This window comes from Lutra lutra, chromosome 2 (assembly GCF_902655055.1).
Source record: "Lutra lutra chromosome 2, mLutLut1.2, whole genome shotgun sequence".
Lineage (NCBI taxonomy): Eukaryota > Metazoa > Chordata > Mammalia > Carnivora > Mustelidae > Lutra > Lutra lutra.
The window spans coordinates 23,993,686-24,013,747 of NC_062279.1; the positions used below are offsets into that span (position 1 = coordinate 23,993,686).

Sequence of the window (20,062 nt, forward strand, 5' to 3'; positions counted from 1 at the left end):
CTGCTGATTTGGTAGAACCTCCACTCTTGTGCTCCATTTAGGCATGCCTTCTCAAATATTTCTCCCCCAACTTACTGAAGCTATTCCATGGATAATAATGGATTAGACTTGATCATACACAATCACAAAAGAATGTTTATAATTAGCATGAGATATCTCCTTTTCCCCCCAAAGGTCTTAAAGCTGTATTCCAGAGCATCTTGTGACTGCCAATAATAATATTTGTATGCTTCATTTACACTCATACTCTAATTTTATCTTCAAAATTAATAGGTTTATGCCTATTTTACAGATAAGGAAGCTAAAGGTAAAAAAATTCCATGAACTCAGGTCTTCTGATTTTAAATCCTCTCCTTACAGCAGTCTGCCTCCTCAACATAAAGCTACTGGTGAAAGTAATAGTGCCTTCTGAGCACTACTGAAAATTATCCTAGTCTCTTGTCACATACGGAGCCCTGAAAGGCTGGTACCACTGGTATTACTCAACATCCATTATAAGCTTGTTCAGGAAGGCATATTTAAAAGATAATATGTGACACCTGGCTTCCAGGTTGTGTTATTTTCTCCTTGGCAATCAGATCTTTGAAGAAAGTTGGAGATCTTATAGGGAATATATATGAACTTCTAAGTTATTCCAACTCCTGAAAATACTTGGGAGTTGTCAGCAAACTAAACTAAGTAGAGCTCTTTCAAACCAATTTTAAGGACATTATAGGCTAGAGATTACTTAGGAAAATCCAACCCCCCCAAAAAACTTAAGTAAAACTACACAACTTACTAAGGAATTTCAGTAATTATACGTTCAAGTAGAAGATACCGTACATGTTGGAGGTTTTGAGAGAGACCTGAGTAATCAAAGTAGCAAAGAGACCACTTAAAAACAGGGATTAAAAGGAAGGTAGGAGGGGAAAAGACCAGTCACAAGACGTAGTCTTTATAACGCCAAACTTGTCATTAGAAGTTAATATTTGGTCTAGGGAGAAGGGAAATAAAGATCCAACAAAAGTTATGAAGGATAAAATATCTGTCTTTATGAAATATTGGAAAGAGAGTTTATAAGGAATCAAAAAGTATGTGGAAGATGGGTAAGATAACACAACTTATCCTTTGTAGAGAAGTGTATACTTTTTATTTCTTGTGTTTTCTATGAAACAGAATCCTGGCCAAGAAGTAATATTTCAGATATATACCTCTGGATGGACATTTACAGCTAATATTTTTTTAAATACAGAAAAATGTTAGTTATAATTTAGCCTCTTTTTTTTTTCCTTACATTTCTCAGGATTATATATGGGAGAGTAAAATCATTTGAATTTTATGATTTTTGTACCTGAGTTTATAATGAGTTATAATGTATGTATAATGAGATATGAGTTAATGGTCAAGTGAGGAAGGAAGGCCAAGTGAGGAAGGAAATGAGGAAAGAAGAGGAGGAAGAGAAGGGAATGGAAGGAGAGGGAGGAAGAAGAAAAGGAAATCTATATAGTCACATTAAAGGAAAGGACTATTTTCATAGACCATTAAGCGTTGTAAGGACTAGACTAAAGTGATTTTAAGAATACCCTTGTTGGAATTTGAAGGAAAAAGTCCTCTGGAATTAATCTCTTATCCATTCAAAAAATAATTTTAAGAATTTTCTTTAAAAAAAAAAGATTATATAAATTCCAAAAGAATGGTACTATAGTTTCTCTTCCAAAATATAGTAGTTCTATTTAAAGTATCATAAATATGGAATTTAGTAGGAAAGTACCATACTCAAAGGAGACTTTTGTGAAGGTTAAGACCATTCTTTTGTCAGCCCCATATATCTCATATACCTGAAGAATTTACCTCTTTTGAACATCCTTTTAAAAACTTGATTTTTTTAGGTTAAGAAAATCCAAACTTAAGGACTTAAAAATAAAACATTTAGGTGATTACTAAAAGATTTCAACAATTTTAGATAATTTAAAACAAGTATTCTATATGCATAATTTGAGGTTGAAAACTTCCTAAAATATAGTCATATATTTAAAGTTTTTTAGGATAAAGAGCAATTTCAGTCATATTTCTATTTTCAAACATTGAACTTCATTTTAACAGTAATGGCATTTATTAGTATGGTCTTATGCTTTTCATTCTAATGTTAATATATTCATGTTCTTGGTATTTATATGTTGATAAAATTCTTTGAGGGATATTGGGTATCCCTGTTGTTTACTGCAGCTAACCTTTAAATTGTGATTTTTTAAAGCGTGCTGATGACATTACAAGTTTAGTAACAGATACTACTCTTCTTGTACACTTTTTTGGAAAGAAAGGAAAAGCTGAACTCAACTTTGAAGATTTTTATAGGTGAGTTTAATTTTATGTTTGTTTTCAAAGATGTTAACATGCTAAGTTGAGAAAGGTCTTTAGGAATCATCTGTTTCAGAAATACTCATCTCTTCACTGATTCCATCCTAGCTGAAGATACTCTGACAAACAAGCACTTTCATCAGTATGTACATACTAGTTGATAAGTGTAATAGGAAGTTACTGAATGATGCAAAATGCCTGATATTGAGATTGATTATTTCCTGTATATACCTATATATTCCTAAGGAAGTATATTACCAACTCCTTTGTTGCAGTAAGCCACAGTGATAAGCATGGATATAGTGTCCTCTGTAGTAAACACAAGGCACCACACTATTAAGTCTCATCACTACCCTGCAAGGTGTTTTTGTTTCCCCCATTTTACAGATGAGGAAGCCAGAGCCCTGCGAGGCTAAGTATCACCTGTTGTCATCACTCTTCATTTATCTTATTCATTCTTTCTATATTTTTGTCATAGATTCATGGATAACCTACAGACAGAAGTCCTAGAAATAGAATTCCTTTCTTACTCTAATGGGATGAACACTATCAGTGAAGAAGATTTTGCTCATATTCTTTTACGATATACAAATGTGGAAAATACAGCAGTATTTTTGGAAAATGTGCGTTACAGTATACCTGAAGAAAAGGTATCTAATCTCTCATATCTATTTTATTACATATGGTATTATCTTGTAATTATATAGGTCTATAGAACATGTTGTTTCTTAGTTTTTTTTCTCCTCCCTGATTAGTAGATATTTGGGATATATTTCATTATTGTTTCATCAATGTCCTAGGTGCTCTGGCTAAATTTTTAAAATTGATTAATGTAAAATTCTGGGTAGAAATCTATGTTTTTCTTAGATAAGCTGAAAAACTTTTAAGGTTATTAGCAGTTACATTCAAATTATGAATATCATTTTTGAAGAGAATTCTGCTGAGATACATGCTTTGACTACTACATAAACATCCCCTCATATAAAAGTTTATATTGACATCATTTCAGTCACACTTTATTCTGTAATATCCTTAATAAAAGGTCATTTAAAGACAGCCATTGATGAGTAAGTGATCTTATCAGCAAGTGAAGTGAGGGTTTTCAAAGAGTTTGGATGGCATGAATGGTTAAGAACCGGGGACAACTGATTGTCTATTTGTTTAGCAGCAAATGTGTTGTCAGCAGTTCTGAGCAGTTGCATTACCTAGTGGTATTTGAATGCATGGTTGCAACTAAATAGAACTGGTGTTTCAAGTACCCCTCCAAGCATGAGACGTTTTGGATATATTGCCTTCTATGTGTGTTTAGAAAAGGATCAAGTTAATCTATCCAAGAGAAACTTGCAAATAGTTTGACTTTGTTTAAAATGGATACACTGTGACAGTGCTAACAATTCCCCAGGTCCCCTAACGAATGAGAAGAAAAGACCTGATGTATTTGGCCATTAGTTTACGTAATCTCTCTCAGGGGACTTTTATCTGTTTTACATGATAAGCTGAATTTTTTTCAATTCATAGACACTTCCCTAAAAATAAATATTAGAAATTGCATTACTTTGCCAAGCTGCTAGGATATTATTTAGGGCCTAAATGAATCTGCTTTTCTTTTTCTTTTAAGAAATGGAAACACAGAAATCTGTAACTCAGTTCAGTTCCAGGGTGAAGAGTGTATGGGAACTCTGTGTACTATTTTTGCAACTATTTTTAATATCTAAAATTATTTGAAAATAGTTTTCTTTATTTATATATAAACCTTTCATATATATATATATATATATATATATATAAACCTTTATATATAAACCTTTCTTTTAGGTTAAATTTAGTTTCTGAAAATGTATAACTGATAGAAGTATCTTAAGCACTACACATCATTACAGTTAAAAAAAGGAAAATTTGGTGAATGAACCAGCATCAACTCTCGTGATTTTTCTTTGTTTGTTTTGGTATTACTTCATCAATCCTTAGAACCTACTTCCAGACGTTGGCATCTTTCTTTTAGGTAAAGGGAAGAGGAATACCTCAGATACGTAGACACTTGCCCAAGGAATCAAACCCATGACTGTAAGCCAGTGATCTTCCTCCAACATCCTACTCATATTTTCCCTTGCTTTCGCTTCATATTCCCTCTCCAAAAACAATAATAAGTATAGCTACTTGGATGGCACTTTACATTTTCTAAAATCCTTTCATTTCCATTCATGCATCTAGCAGATAGATATTAGGCATCTGCCATTTACAAGACCTTATTCTAGTTACTGTAGATAAAGTGACAAGATAAGCAAAATCCTTGTCTCGTAGAAATACTTCTTAGTTGAGAGAAAATAAACAAGTAAACAAAAAATAAATGGTATATTTTCAGATAATGATAAATATTATGAAGAGAAACAAAAGTCATGGGGACTGGAAAGGAAGCTGGACTGTCAAGGAAACATTCTCTGAACAGGTAGCTTTTGAGAAAAGACGGTGAGGAATGACCTATGCAAAAATCTGGATGAAGAACATTCCAGGGAGAGGAAACAGCAAATACCAAGGGCTTGGAGACAGAAAAAGCTGAGTTTATTTGAGAAATTCCAAAAAAGGGTAAAAAATAAGTCAATAGGAAAATAGTAGGAGATGAAGAAAAGACAGATATGGGTTAGATCTTATAGGACCCTGTAGGCCAAGGTAAGGAATTCAGATTTTCTTCTAATAGTGGTTCTAAGAATGATGGGAAGCTACTATAGTATTTAAACTTTGAAGCGGGGATCAGCAAGCTAGCCACCTCCTATTTTTGTAAATAATGTTTAATTGGAGCATAGTCACACTCATTCTTTGAATGTACAGTCTGTGAATGGTATTGTGCCTTAGTAGAACAGGTACAACACAGACCATCTTCCCTACACAAATGAAAATATTTAGCCCCAGACCTTTTATAGAGAAAGTGTGCTAACCTTGCTGTAGAACACAGTGAATGCACATTCATCCATCAAGTATTTTTGCAGCAAGTATTAACTGTCCACTGTGACACCCAAATATGATCTGATCCATGTGCCAGACATGATCTGATTCATGTTTCAAAGAGCATCATGGCTGGTCTGTTGAGAATAGACTTTAGCTGGCCCACTTTTGAAAAAAAGAGACAAGTTAGGATGTTGTCACAGGAGTTCAGGGAAGAGACCAGCATGGCTTGCACCAGGGTGAACGTAGGGAAAGGTGGTCAGATATTTGGGTCATTTAAAGAGTAGAGTTGGCTGAACTGGCTGCTGGATTAGATTTCAATATGAAGGGAAAAGAGGAATCAAGAATTCCTAGGGTTTGGGCCTGAACCACACTGTGAAACAGTGATGCCATTCACTGAGCTAATAAGCAAGACTGCAAGTTTGGGGTTAGGAAGGAATTGACAGTTTAATTTCGGACAGCTTAAGTTTGAGATTCCTGTGAGGTATCTAAATGAAGAAATTACACAGTAAGTTGGATATGTGCCTCTGGAATTTAGGGGGGCCATCAGGACTACTTTGGGTAATCATTAGTGTATAGACTTTCAAATTATGTCTCCAGCTTAAACATCTCCCTTGAATTTCAGACTTTAACATTGTACCACCTACTCAGCATCTCCACTTGGGTATCCAGTAGACACCTCAGGCTTAATAGTTGCAAGATGAAAACTCCTGATCATCCCCCAAATTTCCCTACACCATCTTTCCTGTTTAAGTTAATGGAAACTCTGTTTTCCCTAGTTGTTCTAGCCTAACTTTGGGACTCCTTCCTTTCACATTCCACATACGACCCCTCAACAGATCCTCGTGACACTGCCTCCATCAGAATTTGACCATGCTTGCCACCTCCGCTGCTACTACCCTCGTCAACATCTCTCTTGTCTGAATTATTGAAGTTGCCTCCTAAATCATCTCTCTGCTTCTAACTTTGCTCCCCTACAGTTTCTTCTCCATTTGGCAATTAGGGAAATGACTTATACCATGATTCAGATCTTATTAACTCCCCATTTTTACCCAAAGAAAGAGCTTAAATCCTTACAGTGGCCTACAAGGCCCACACAGCTGTCCCCTCATTTCCTCCCATTCCCCGCCTTGCTCCTTTCGCTCCGATCACACTGACAGCTTTACTGCTTCTCGACACCAGGCAATCTTTTGCCTCAGGGCTTTTGTACATGTTCTTGTCTCTGCCCAGAATGCTCTTCTCTCAGATATCCACATGGCTTACTGTATTATTTCTCAATGAGGCCTACCCTTCCAGTCTAATGTATAATTAATCACCTATTATATAAATAATATATAGCCTATTACATAAGTAATAATCTATTATATAAATTATAACCCTCTCCCTTGGCATTCCTATTCCTGTTCCTCTTCCCTTATTTGTTTTATTCCATAGCATTATCCTCTTCTAATATACTGTATTATAGTATAATATACTATATTATATAGTATACTATAATAGAGGTTTAGTTCGTGTCTTTATTTTTCATTATTAATCCGGATAAATGATAATTAAATTTAATTATTTGTCTGTCTCCCCAACCAGAATGTAATGCTGATATTTTATCTTTTGTATTCACTCAAATATCCCAGTACCTAGAACACCTCTATTTTTTTTTTTTTAATTTATTTTCAGCGTAACAGTATTCAATGTTTTTGCACTACACCCAGTGCTCCATGCAATCCGTGCCCTCTCCAATACCCACCACCTGGTTCCTCCAACCTCCCACCCCCCGCCCCTTCAAAACCCTCAGATTGTTTTTCAGAGTCCATAGTCTCTCATGGTTCACCTCCCCTTCCAATTTCCCTCAACTCCGTTCTCCTCTCTGACTCCCCTTGTCCTCCATGCTATTTGTTATGCTCCACAAATAAGTGAAACCATATGATAATTGACTCTCTCTGCTTGACTTATTTCACTCAGCATAATCTCTTCCAGTCCCGTCCATGTTGCTACAAAAGTTGGGTATTCATCCTTTCTGATGGAGGCATAATACTCCATAGTGTATATGGACCACATCTTCCTTATCCATTCGTCCGTTGAAGGGCATCTTGGTTCTTTCCACAGTTTGGCGACCGTGGCCATTACTGCTATAAACATTGGGGTACAGATGGCCCTTCTTTTCACTACATCTGTATCTTTGGGGTAAATACCCAGTAGTGCAATTGCAGGGTCATAGGGAAGCTCTATTTTTTAATTTCTTGAGGAATCTCCACACTGTTCTCCAAAGTGGCTGCACCAACTTGCATTCCCACCAACAGTGGAAGAGGGTTCCCCTTTCTCCACATGCCCTCCAACACATGTTGTTTCCTGTCTTGCTAATTTTGGCCATTCTAAGTGGTGTAAGGTGGTATCTCAATGTGGTTTTAATTTGAATCTCCCTGATGGCTAGTGATGATGAACATTTTTTCATGTGTCTGATAGCCATTTGTATGTCTTCATTGGAGAAGTGTCTGTTCATATCTTCTGCCCATTTTTTTATATGATTGTCTGTTTTGTGTTTGTTGAGTTTTAGGAGTTCTTTATAGATTCTGGATATCAACCTTTTGTCTGTACTGTCATTTGCAAATATCTTCTCCCATTCCGTGGGTTGCCTCTTTGTTTTGTTGACTGTTCCTTTGCTGTGCAGAAGCTTTTGATTTTGATGAAGTACCAAAAGTTCATTTTCGCTTTTGTTTCCTTTGCCTTTGGAGACATATCTTGAAAGAAGTTGCTGTGGCTGATATCGAAGAGGTTACTGCCTATATTCTCCTGTAGGATTCTTTTTTTTTTTTCTATGTCGATAGATGCACATTTTATTGAGGTTTATTACATATTATTTTGATGGCATATTGGAAGTTTGCTTTTTCTACAACATCTTTAACTATTGGAAAAACCTGTAGCAATGAGAGTTTGGTTTTGTAGCTGCCTCATTAGGAAAACATAAAAAGTGTGGTTTCTGCAAGTTCTGCTGAATGTTTTTGTTATGTTCTGTTTTCATTCCCTTCATGTGTCCTTCTTTGGATTCCTGTCTCACGTTGAGATCTTTTATCCACTTTGAGTTTATTTCTGTGTATGGTGTAAGAGAATGGTTGAGTTTCATTCTTCTACATATAGCTGTCCAGTTTTCCCAGCACCATTTATTGAAGAGACTGTCTTTTTCCACTGTAAATTTTTCCTGTTTTGTCGAAGGTTATTTGACCATAGAGTTTGGGGTCCATATCTGGGCTCTCTACTCTGTTCCACAGGTCTATGTGTCTGTTTTTATGCCAGTACCATGCTGTCTTGGTGATCACAGCTTTGTAGTAAAGCTTGAAATCAGGTAACGTCATGCCCCCAGTTTTATTTTTGTTTTTCAACATTTCCTTAGCGATTTGGGATCTCTTCTGATTCTATACAAATTTTTGGATTATTTGCTCCAGCTCTTTGAAAAATACCGGTGGAATTTTGATCGGAATGGCATTAAAAGTATAGATTGCTTTAGGCAGTATAGACATTTTAACAATGTTTATTCTTCCAATCCAAGAGCATGGAATGGTCTTCCATCTTTTTCTGTCTTCAATTTCTTTCATGAGTGTTCTGTAGTTCCTCAAGTACAGATCCTTTACCTCTTTGATTAGGTTTATTCCCAGGTATCTTATGGTTCTTGGTGCTATAGTAAATGGAATCAATTCTCTAATTTCCCTTTCTGTATTTTCATTGTTAGTGTATAAGAAAGCCACTGATTTCTGTACATTGACTTTGTATCCTGCCACGTTGCTAAATTGTGGTATGAGTTCTAGTAGTTTGGGGGTGGAGTCTTTTGGGTTTTCCATATAAAGAATCATGTCATCTGCGAAGAGAGAGAGTTTGACTTCTTCATTGCCGATTTGGATACCTTTTATTTCTCTTAGTTGTCTGATTGCTGTTGCTAGGACTTCTAACACTATGTTGAACAAGAGTGGTGAGAGTGGGCATCCTTGTCGTGTTCCTGATCTCAACGGGAAGGCTGCAAGCTTTTTCCCATTGAGGATGATATTTGCTGTGGGTCTTTCATAGATAGATTTGATGAAGTTCAGGAACGTTCCCTCTGTCCCTATACTTTGAAGCATTTTAATCAGGAACGGATGCTGGATTTTGTCAGTTGCTTTTTCTGCATCAATTGAGAGGACCATGTGGTTCTTCTCTCTTCTCATATTAATTTGTTCTATCACAATGATTTGCGAATGTTGTTACACATCCTTGTAGCCCAGGAATGAATCCCACCTGGTCATGGTGGATAATCTTTTTAATGTGCTGTTGGATCCTGTTTGCTAGGATCTTGTTGAGAATCTTAGCATCCGTATTCATCAGTGATATTGGTCTGAAATTCTCCTTTTTGGTAGGGTCTTTGCCTGGTTTGGGGATTAGGGTATTTCTGGCTTCATAGAAAGAGTCTGGAAGTTTTCCTTCTGCTTCAATTTTTTGAAACAGCTTCAGGAGAATAGGTTTTATTTCTTCTTTGAAAGTTTGGTAGAATTCCCCAGGGAATCCATCAGGTCCTGGGCTCTTGTTTTTTGGGAGGTTTTTGATCACTGCTTCAATCTCGTTACTAGGTATAGGTCTATTCAGGTTGCCAATTTCTTCCTGGTTCAATTTGGGAGTTTATAATTTTCCAGGAATGCATCCACTTCATCTAGGTTGCTTAGCTTATTGGCGTATAACTGTTGATAATAACTTCTGATGATTATTTCTACTTCCTTGGTGTTAGTTGTAATCTCTCCCTTCATAATTTTATTAATTTGGGCTTTCTCTCTTTTCTTTTGGATTAGTGTGGCCAAAGGTTTATCGATCTTACTGATTCTTTCAAGAAACCAGCTTCTAGTTTCATTGATACATTCTACTGTATCTCTGGTTTCTACCTCATTGATCTCAGCTCTAATCTTGATGATTTCCCTTCTTATGTGTGGAGTTGGTTTGATTTGTTGTTGATTCTCCAGTTCTTTAAGATGTAGAGACAGCTGGTGTGTTCTGGATTTTTCAATTTTTTTGAGGGAGGTTTGGATGGCTATGTATTTCCCCCATAGGACCGCCTTTGCTGTATCCCATAGGTTTTGGACTGAAGTGTCTTCATTCTCATTGGTTTCCATGAATTGTTTCAGTTCTTCTTTGATCTCCTGGTTGATCCAAGCATTCTTAAGCAAGGTGGCCTTTAGTTTCCAGGTGTTTGAGTTCCTTCCGAACTTTTCCTTGTGATTGAGCTCCAGTTTCAAAGCATTGTGATCTGAGAATGTGCAGGGAAGAATCTCAGTCTTTTGGTATCGGTTGAGTCCTGATTTGTGACCCAGTATGTGGTCTATTCTGGAGAAGGTTCCATGTGCACTTGAGAAGAATGAGTATTCTGTTGTTTTAGGGTGGAATGTTCTGTATATATCTATGAGGTCCATCTGGTCCAATGTGTCATTCAATGCTCTTCTTTCTTTATTGATTTTCTGCTTCGATGATCTGTCTATTTCTGAGAGAGGCGTGTTAAGATCTCCTACTATTAATGTATTTATATCAATATGACTCTTGATTAACAGTTTTCTTATGTAATTGGCTGCTCCCATATTGGGGGCATAGATATTTACAATTGTTAGATCATCTTGGTGGATAGTCCCTTTAAGTCTGTATCTCTGACTACAGTCTTTAGTTTAAAATCTAATTTGTCTGATATGAGAATCACTACCCCGGCCTTCTTTTGAGGCCCATTGGCATGAAAGATGCTTCTCCATCCCTTCACTTTCAGTCTGGGTGTATCTTTAGGTTCAAAATGGGTCTCTTGTAGACAACATATGGATGGGTCCTGTCGTTTTATCCAATCTGCAACCCTGTGCTGTTTTATGGGCGCATTTAGGCCATTCACATTTAGAGTGATTATTGATAGATATGTTTTTATTGACATCGTGTTACCTTTGAAGTCTTTCTTTCTGTAGATGGTCTCTATATTTCTGTTCAATGCTATTCTTGGGATTTTTTCCTTTTTTATAGAACTCCCCTTAATATTTCCTGCAGTGTCGGCTTCGTGCTTGCATAGTCTTTTAAGTCTTGCCGGTCTTGGAAACTCTTTATCTCTCCATCCATTTTGAATGTCAGTCTTGCTGGATAAAGTATTCTTGGCTGCATGTTCTTCTCATTTAGTGCCCTGAATATATCTTGCCAGCCCTTTCTGGCTTGCCAGGTCTCTGTGGACAGGTCTGACGTTATTCTGATGGGCATTCCTCTGTAAGTAAGGAGCCTCTTTGTCCTAGCGGCTTTCAAGAGATTATACCTACAATTATGATTCCTCAATTTGACTATCAGTTGCTTTGATGTTTTTCTGGAATCTATAATCTTGGGTGGAGACCGTTCGGCCTCTAGTACATGAACGCTGGTTCCATTCGCAAGATTGGGAAAATTTTCATGAAGAACTTGTTCCACTATATCTTCTACACTTCTTTCTTTCTCCTCCCCTTCAGGGATCCCAATAGTTCTGACGTTGGAACGTTTCATGGCATCATTTATTTCCCTGATTCTGTTTTCGTGGCTTCTAAGCTGTTTGTTCCAGGCTTCCTCCTGATCCTTTCTATCTGTTTGTCCTCCAGATCACTAATTCTATCTTCTGTCTCAGTTACCCTAGCTTTGAGAGAATTTAGATTAGATTGGAACTCATTGAAAGCATTGTGAACCTCATCCCTGGTAGCTTTCAGCTCTGCCCTAATATTGTGAACATCCTCTCTGGTCGCTTTCAGTTTGGCCCTAATCAATTCCGTTTGGTCATCCACGGCTTTCTCCAACCTAGCTATTGCCTGGATAATTGTTAGTCTGAATTCTCTTTCCAACATATTGTCTATGTTGATAGCCGTTAGCTCTGTTGCAGAAGGCCCATCCTCTGTATTTTTCTTCTGTTGGGCATTCCTCCTCCTAGTCATTTTGGTGAGAGATGGCTGAACGGATGTAGCTGGATGTATCGACCGTGGTGCAGTCAGGGTGCATTCTGGAACGCTTCTGAGCAATCAGGATTCCCCACCTAAACGAGAGAAAAAAGAAAAGAAAAAGAAAAAAAAGAGAGAGACAGGAAAGAAAGGGTAGATAAAAGAGAAGGTTCAGCCCAAATGGGCCCCAAGGTAAGATTTATGAAGTATACAAACAAAAACAGACAAACAAAAAGACTGATAAAAGTATATGACAAGAGAAAAAAAATATATATATGTATATATAAGCAAATAACGGGAGAACCTCGTCAAAAAGAACCCCAAGTGTAAGATTTATATACTAGCAGGACAAACACAAAAACACAGAAACACTAGTGGAAGAAAAAGATGGGAGAGTGGTTATAAATTCTCAGTGTGGGCGATGGTTGTTTTGCTTCTTCCTGGATGTATCTTGATATCTTTGTTAAAGGACTCAACTTTCCTAAGATAAAGGGGGATTAAAAATTGGTTTACCTATAGGGGTAGCATTGATTGGGGAAAGGGGATTACCTTGAAGTTTAACTCTATATGAATATTGGAAAATAAAAATTAAAAAGGAATAAACTAGACTAAACTAAATTAAAATTTTTTAAAAAGAAATTAAAAAATAGAAATGCAAAAGAAAAACAGGTGTATGTATCAAAAAGTTCAGGTTAGAAGGTTATTATGGAATCTGATGTACTGGACATCTCACTGTGATGGTAAATAGGTTAAAAAATTATCTATATAAAAAAATGAGCTAGAATAGTGGGAATGAATTAAAAATAAAAGTTGTCCTATGAAGTAGTGGTGGTAGTTCTCTTGTCGTCTTTTTTTTTTTTTTTTTTTTTCTTTCCTGGTTGGTTTTCTGGGGGAGGGGCCTGCCATGTGGGTTTTCAGTCAATGAAGTTCTCTGAGTTAAGTCCTCCCGCCCCCCTCAAGGGGGTGGGCTCTGAGGAAACGGTTTTTTTCAGGCTTTTGTTCTCTGGAGGTTTTTATGTTTGTTCACTTTTTTTTTTTCTCTCTCGCCTTGACTGCTTTTGCTGGTTTTTGTAGGTTTAGAGGAAAGCAGTCTGCACCCTGACCTCCCTCTCAGAGAGAAGCCTCAGTCTGGCTGCAGAGCCCAAATAAATTCCCCCTTGGCCGCTGGCAGAGCAGGTTCCGAGTCGCGGTCCCTGGGGACGCAGGATCTTCTGCTTGTACCCAAAACCATGGCAGCAGAGGCTGTCTGGGCAGCTCCAGACCGCCAGAGAGGTTCCAAGCAGCGATCGCACACTGAGATTTTCCCGCTGGCCCGGGCTGGGAGTGCCTGGTCTTTCCGGGTCTGAGAGCACCGGGCTGGCGCCTGTGCGCACCTCTCTCAGGCGACGGCGCGGGGCGAGACTCGGACTCTGATAGCACGGCAGGGCACTCGCGTGGGGACTGCAAAAAGGCTGTGCTTCTGCCGGCTGGCGAGGCTCCCAGCCCCTCATGGGAGCCGGACCCCACTCCGGCGCGCTGGCGGCTCAGGGACCAAGACCTGGTTTCTCCTCCGCACTCTCTCTGGCTCTGCGCCAGGGATGGCTGCCCTGGGTCTGGGGACTTAAGCCCCTGTCCCTAGGCACCCCAGTTCCCACAGTCCCTCCCCCCCCACCCTTTGCTCTTTTTGAGTGCTTTCTACCAGACCCAAGTTAATGCTGGTCCCCAGCCGCAGAGCACTCTCGTATTAGGGCTATTGCTTTCCAATGGGTGGCCTCTGGTGGCTCCCTCCCCCTTTTGTTAATCTTCCGATATCAGTCCGACATTCCCACTCCACTTTACCTGCCCACTGGCGTATTCTGCTCCTGTAGAGATCCAGACGTGTATAATTCTGATCTCAGGCTGATTTCGTGGGTGATCGGAGTTCTTTGGAAGGTAATCAGCTCACTTTAGGGTACAGGTTGAAAGGGCGCCTCCTCCTACTTCCCCACCATCTTGTCTCCCCCCTCCCCCAGAACACCTATTGAATGAATTGATAGTATTTAAAGTAGAACTTAAAGCTTTTCGGGCGCCTGGGTGGCTCAGTGGGTTAAGCCGCTGCCTTCGGCTCAGGTCATGATCTCAGGGTCCTGGGATCGAGCCCCGCATCGGGCTCTCTGCTCAGCAGGGAGCCTGCTTCCTCCTCTCTCTCTGCCTGCCTCTGTCTGCTTGTGATCTCTCTCTGTCAAATAAATAAAATAAAATCTTTAAAAAAAAAAAAAGAACTTAAAGCTTTTCTTCTGTTTTTGTGAATTTTACCTACATAGGTATTCACTCATATGAAACGGCAGATATACAATGTTCTTTATTAGAGTGTTGTTTGTAATAGCAAAAGATTGGAAGCTATCTAAATGTCTTTCAGTAAATCAGTAGTTAAATAAATTATGATGTATCTATAGAATGGAAAAGGTATTCCTGAAAAAAAGATGAAGATTCCTTGTACACTACTATAGAATGATTTCTAAGACACAACAAGTGAAAAAGAGCACAGTTTCAAACAATGTGTATAGTATACTATCATTGTTTAAAAAGATAGCCTATGCTAATTCTGGAAGGACCCACATAACTAAAGACAGTGGTTTCTCCAAGGAAAGAAACTGCATTACTAAGGAACAAGGGTGGGTAGGAGGGAGGGAGATTTTGCATTGTACACACTTTTGTCCCTTTTGAATTTTGAACAGATGAATTTAGTGCCATATAAAATAATTTAAAAAAACTGTAAATGCCATGGGACCAGCTGAACTTACCTAGGAGAGAATGTAGGTAGAGACCACAGAAGGGAAGAGGGCTTCTCATAATAACTATGTAATGCACAAGAAAGTAGTAAAATTTATTATTAAGCTTTGAAGAAACCGTTATTCAGAAAGAGTTAAGGGACTTACCTCAGGTCATTCACCCAGTAAATTTCCAAGTTTGAATTTTCTTCTTATTCTAAAATGGTTTCAGTTCCTGGGCCTGTTTAATTTCCTAGGTATTTACAGTGGCCCTCTGAGCCCCTATTCCAATAACCATTCTCCTCAGGCTTCTCTTTGCCAGGTTTTTGGATTCTGTCTGCCACTTGTCCCATCTGTCATCCCTTGCCTCAAACAGGTACAGAGTGTGCATATCCTTATACATTTTGATAGTATCTACCACTAGGAAAGCCAAACCAGTCCAGGATGGAGGGAGCAAATAAAAAGTCAGCCTCTGTGCTACTCCCTCTAGGAAATACCTGACAAGTCAAATCGTATACCACAATATTTTGATAACAAGGCCCGTATTCGCCCCCTGGCACCAGGAAGCCACACCAGGCACATTAGCCTCTACCCCAAAGCTGCTGCCACAGCACTGAAAGATAAAAATGGTAGTTCAGTGGACAGAAACACCACAAAGCTCTCACACTGAATTTCAGCAACCCGTCTCTTTATTAACCAGTCCCCTCCTTGCTCTAAACTTTGGGTTAGATTCCAGAGTTTCAAAAAAGTTGGTTCTGTCAGTCTTTCCCAGCTAATGGTTGTTTCAGTAGAGGGATTGATTCTTTAGGCCTTGTCCTGCCATTTTCCATGGCACGGCTTCCCCAGTCTCTTCCTAGTCTCCTAATATTTTAGGCCTCTCCACCTCCACCAAAGACACACAAGCGCACACACTGGGAGCATTATGGTAGCAATTTGATATCTACAGCATTTTCTAGTTTGTCTTTTTACTGAATTATGTCTTATCTACTATCGCAGTTTTGTTCACTTACGCTTTGCCACAGTTCAGTCCGAGTGCGCTTATATTCACTTGTTCCTATCCTGAATGACATATTTCAGTAGTAGATGTAAGTTTTTAATCGTAAAATATACATAACATAAAATTTACCATTTTAACTATTTTAAAGAGTAAAATTTGGTGGTATTAATTATGTTCACAATGTTATACAACCATCACTAGTACTAGTTCCAGAACTTTTGCATCCTCTTAAACAGAAATCCTATAACCCATTAAGCAGGTACTTCCCATTCCACCTCCCCTCAGCTCCCCTCGGCAACCACTAATCCACTTCCTGTTTCTGTGGATTTGTCTATAATGGGTATTTCATGTAAGTGGAATCATACAATTAGTGATCCTTTGTGTTTGGCTTCTTTAACTGATCATAACTTTTTCAAAGTTCATCAATATTTTAGCAAATATTGCCGCTGCTTTCCTTTTTATTGCCAGATAATACTTTATTATATAGATATATCACACGTCTTCTATTTGTCAGATGGTGAGTTGTTTTTGAGTTGTTTCCAGTTTGACTATTCAAATAATGCTGTTATGAACATTTGTCTGCATTTTTTCATGTGGACATATATTTCGACTTGTCAGAGAATGAGATATATACTTCAGAATAAATAGCTGGGTCACAAAACATCCTTAATTTTTAACATTTTAAAGAACTTCCAAGCTACTTTTCAAAGTAGCTATATTAACCCATTAATAATGTATGAAGTTTCTGATTTCTCTACCTTTTCTCTATAATAAAGCTTGTTATCGCCTGCCTTTTTATTTTTAGTCATCCTAGTGGATGTGAAGTGGGATCATTGTGATTTCAGTCTGCATTTCCCCAATTAATAATGATATTGAACATCTGTTCCTGTGGTTGGTGGCCATTTGTATATTTTCTTTGGAGTAATGTCTATTCAAGTCTTTTGCCAATGTTTTCTTCGTGTTGTCTTTATGTTGATTTTTAACAGTTCTTTATATGTTCTGGATACTAGAATCTTATCAGATATATGGTTTGCAAATATTTTCTCCCATTCTGTGGGTTGTCTTTTTACTTTTCTTGATAATATCCTTTAATACCCAAAAATGTTTACTTTTGACAAGTCTCATTTATCTATTTTTAGTTTTGTTGCTCATACTTTGGGTGTCATATTTAAGAAACCATTACCAAGTAGGAGATACAACATCCCTTTCACTTTGAAAATAAACAATGTTAAAAAAACAAATGTTGGGGAAAAAAGGGAGAAACCATTGTCCAATTCCAAGGTCATGAAGTTTTCATTTCTGGTTTTTGTAAGGTTTTTTTTTTTGTTGTTTTTTGTTTTTTTTTTTACAATTTTAACTATTAACTTTAGGTCTTTGATCCATTTTGAGTTAATTTTTGTATATGGAATGAAATAAAATTTACATGTACATGTAAATTTCATTTACATGTAGATATACAGTTGTCCAACACCTTTTTTTTAAAGAGATGTTAAAGATATTCTTTGTCCCGTAAATAGCCTTGAAAATCAGTCTATCATAGGTATTTGGGTTTATTTCTGAACTCTCAGTTTCATGTCTCTTCGATGCTTTAAGTTTTTCAGTTATCATCGTTTTGTTTTTGTTAAAATGTAAGTTACTTATTTTCACTCCCCTTCTAACAGGACACATTCCATTCAAATCCAAATGATTAATTACAAAAGTGATTCTGGTGGTTAGGATAGAGAGGAGGAAGAAATGTCCATCCTCCCTCTCTTTGACACTGTCTTTCCTGCACTGCTGTTAAGAACGGATTGCTTTAAGTTATCTCCATCAAGATGAATGCCTGTTTTTCAGTTTACAGTTCTGTATTTCCAAACACAAAGAGTTTAATCTACACAGAAGAATTACTGTATGGTTTTTGTATTTGACTTGTCTTTTCCATACATGAGGACACTATTTTGAAAAATCTAAAGATTCAGATGGTGAACATTCTATTCTGTCATTCCTGATTTGCTTTTTAATCTTACGTTCCTTTAAAGTATTGACATTTTTGTTTATACTTTTGCTTAAAAATTGCTGTGGCAGCTGGTCACAGCATAAACTGATACAGAACCAGAACAGTGACCAGTTTCCCTAGCAACAAGCTCTCCACATCAAGACAAATCCCTTCTGGCTCTGTCCCCCGAGTTGATTCAGACAGCCCTCTCTGGAAAACATGGCAGGAGGGATCAGGTCACAAAGCAGAATCCAGGGTTGGAGTGTCCGTCAATGACTATAAGGAAAGAGAAAGAAAACTGTGAAGAGAAAAGACAATGAGAATTCTCCTTATAAGTAAAAAGAGGTTGCAAGTGAGGTGGAAATGATGTATACCCACAATCAGTATTTTTATTTTGATAATAGATTGGTAATGAATATTATTTTGCTAACCACTTAATCAGTTGTTGGCTTATATTAAAGTAGACTCTTCTGGTTCTTTCCCTGGTTTTCCAATGCTGTCTTGTTAGTTTCCCTTTCCTTTTACTTCTATATTAAAGTGCAAAATTGTTAAGCCCCAGCTCTTAGCCCTTTGCTCTTTTTCTGTTTACTTTCTCAATTATGTCAATTTTGCTGAGAATAAAATAATTAAGTGTAGCTCTTCATGTCCAAATTTGTATTAGCTAAGATACATTGTGCTTATTTTATTTATTTATTTATTTTTTAGATTTATTTATTTGACAGATAGAGATCACAAGTAGGCAGAAAGGCCGGCAGAGAGAAAGGAGGAAGCAGACTCCCCGCTGATCAGAGAGCCTGATGCGGGGCTCATGACCTGAGCCGAAGGCAGAGGCTTTAACCCACTGAGCCACCCAGGCGCCCCCATTGTGCTTATTTTAAATAACATTCCTGTTTAATTGAACTAGTAGCAGTAGCAATAATTCCAGTTTATGTAAATGACATTCTAGAAGCCTTTCCATGGTCCCTCACCAAGCCCTGTGTGTTGGGCCCAGAACTCTAAGTGTACTCTCATTGTACTTCTCCTGCCATCCTGGCAGTGTTACGGCAGAAATAAGTAAAAGTACACTCCTTTTGGCTTATTCAACATGCTGATTTTTGTATGTCATTATTACAGATGTTGATGACCTTCCTAATGCTAAGTTATACTTAAGGAATACATAAACAGGAGAAACTGGTGTTTTAAGGGGTGTCTTCCTTTTACTTTTTGTTTTTTCTTAATCATAGTTACTTTCAGGTTTTAAAAAATTTAGGCCTCAAATAGAGTTATCACAATTGAAACTTTTTTATGCATCTTTGTTATATCATTTTTTGAAACTTTGTGCTGATAGGACAGTGTTTTAAAAATATTTTCAGCTATCATTGCTAATGGCAGCAACCCTATGCAGTGGAAATAAATCTGAGTAAATTTTACATTTCATTTGGAGAAAGAGGGCTTCATCAGAATGTGCCCTGGAAATGTTTACTTACAAGATACATTGCAGTTCTTAATCTATTTATTTCTAGTAAGTATGGATATTTACTGTAATAAATTTGGCAAAACTAAATATATTTACATATATTCTCTCAATATAGGGCATCACGTTTGACGAATTCAGGTCATTTTTCCAGTTTTTGAACAACTTGGAAGACTTTGCAATAGCCTTGAATATGTATAATTTTGCAAGTCGTTCTATAGGGCAAGGTATGTGATCATCTTTCAAAACTTAAAAGCAAAAAATAATCCTATGTTGTTTCTAGTGACTTTGACAACAAATTAATGAGACATTTCATATTAGCCATCAAGTTGCCTGAAAGTGTGGTATCTATTTCAATGGGAAATCTATTTTCTCCACGTAGAGTTTAGTGAAATTTGCTAAATTTTTCCATTAACCTTGTAACTGGCCTTCATTTCCTGTTATGGGAAAGAGCTAATGATGCTTATAAAGATCCAAGAGGAAGAAACTTCATGGCCACTGGTAACATTGAGGGATATGTGTCTACTTATAAAAGAGCCACTGGGCCATGCCCAAACATCATCACAGGATGAGATTTATATTTCTGATTTTATCCCCAATCTCTGCTGACTCAGAAACCTGAATGTTGCCCCCAGAGTTCCCTCTACTGTGGACATACATTAATCAAGTTTTATGAATAATATATAAAATCAAATGTTGACTTTG

General features: G+C 37.5%; 1 protein-coding gene across 3 annotated transcripts in view; it reads left to right on the forward strand.

The window, feature by feature from the left end:
• MICU3 (mitochondrial calcium uptake family member 3) overlaps window positions 1-20,062 on the forward strand; it is a 114,331-nt gene that overhangs the window by 87,061 nt on the left and 7,208 nt on the right. For all 3 annotated transcript variants that reach the window (XM_047716081.1, XM_047716073.1, XM_047716091.1), the window contains 3 exons: window positions 2,234-2,334; window positions 2,816-2,987; window positions 19,476-19,584. In XM_047716081.1, the coding sequence (XP_047572037.1) occupies window positions 2,234-2,334; window positions 2,816-2,987; window positions 19,476-19,584 (382 nt within the window). The remainder of the gene's footprint in view (window positions 1-2,233; window positions 2,335-2,815; window positions 2,988-19,475; window positions 19,585-20,062) is intronic.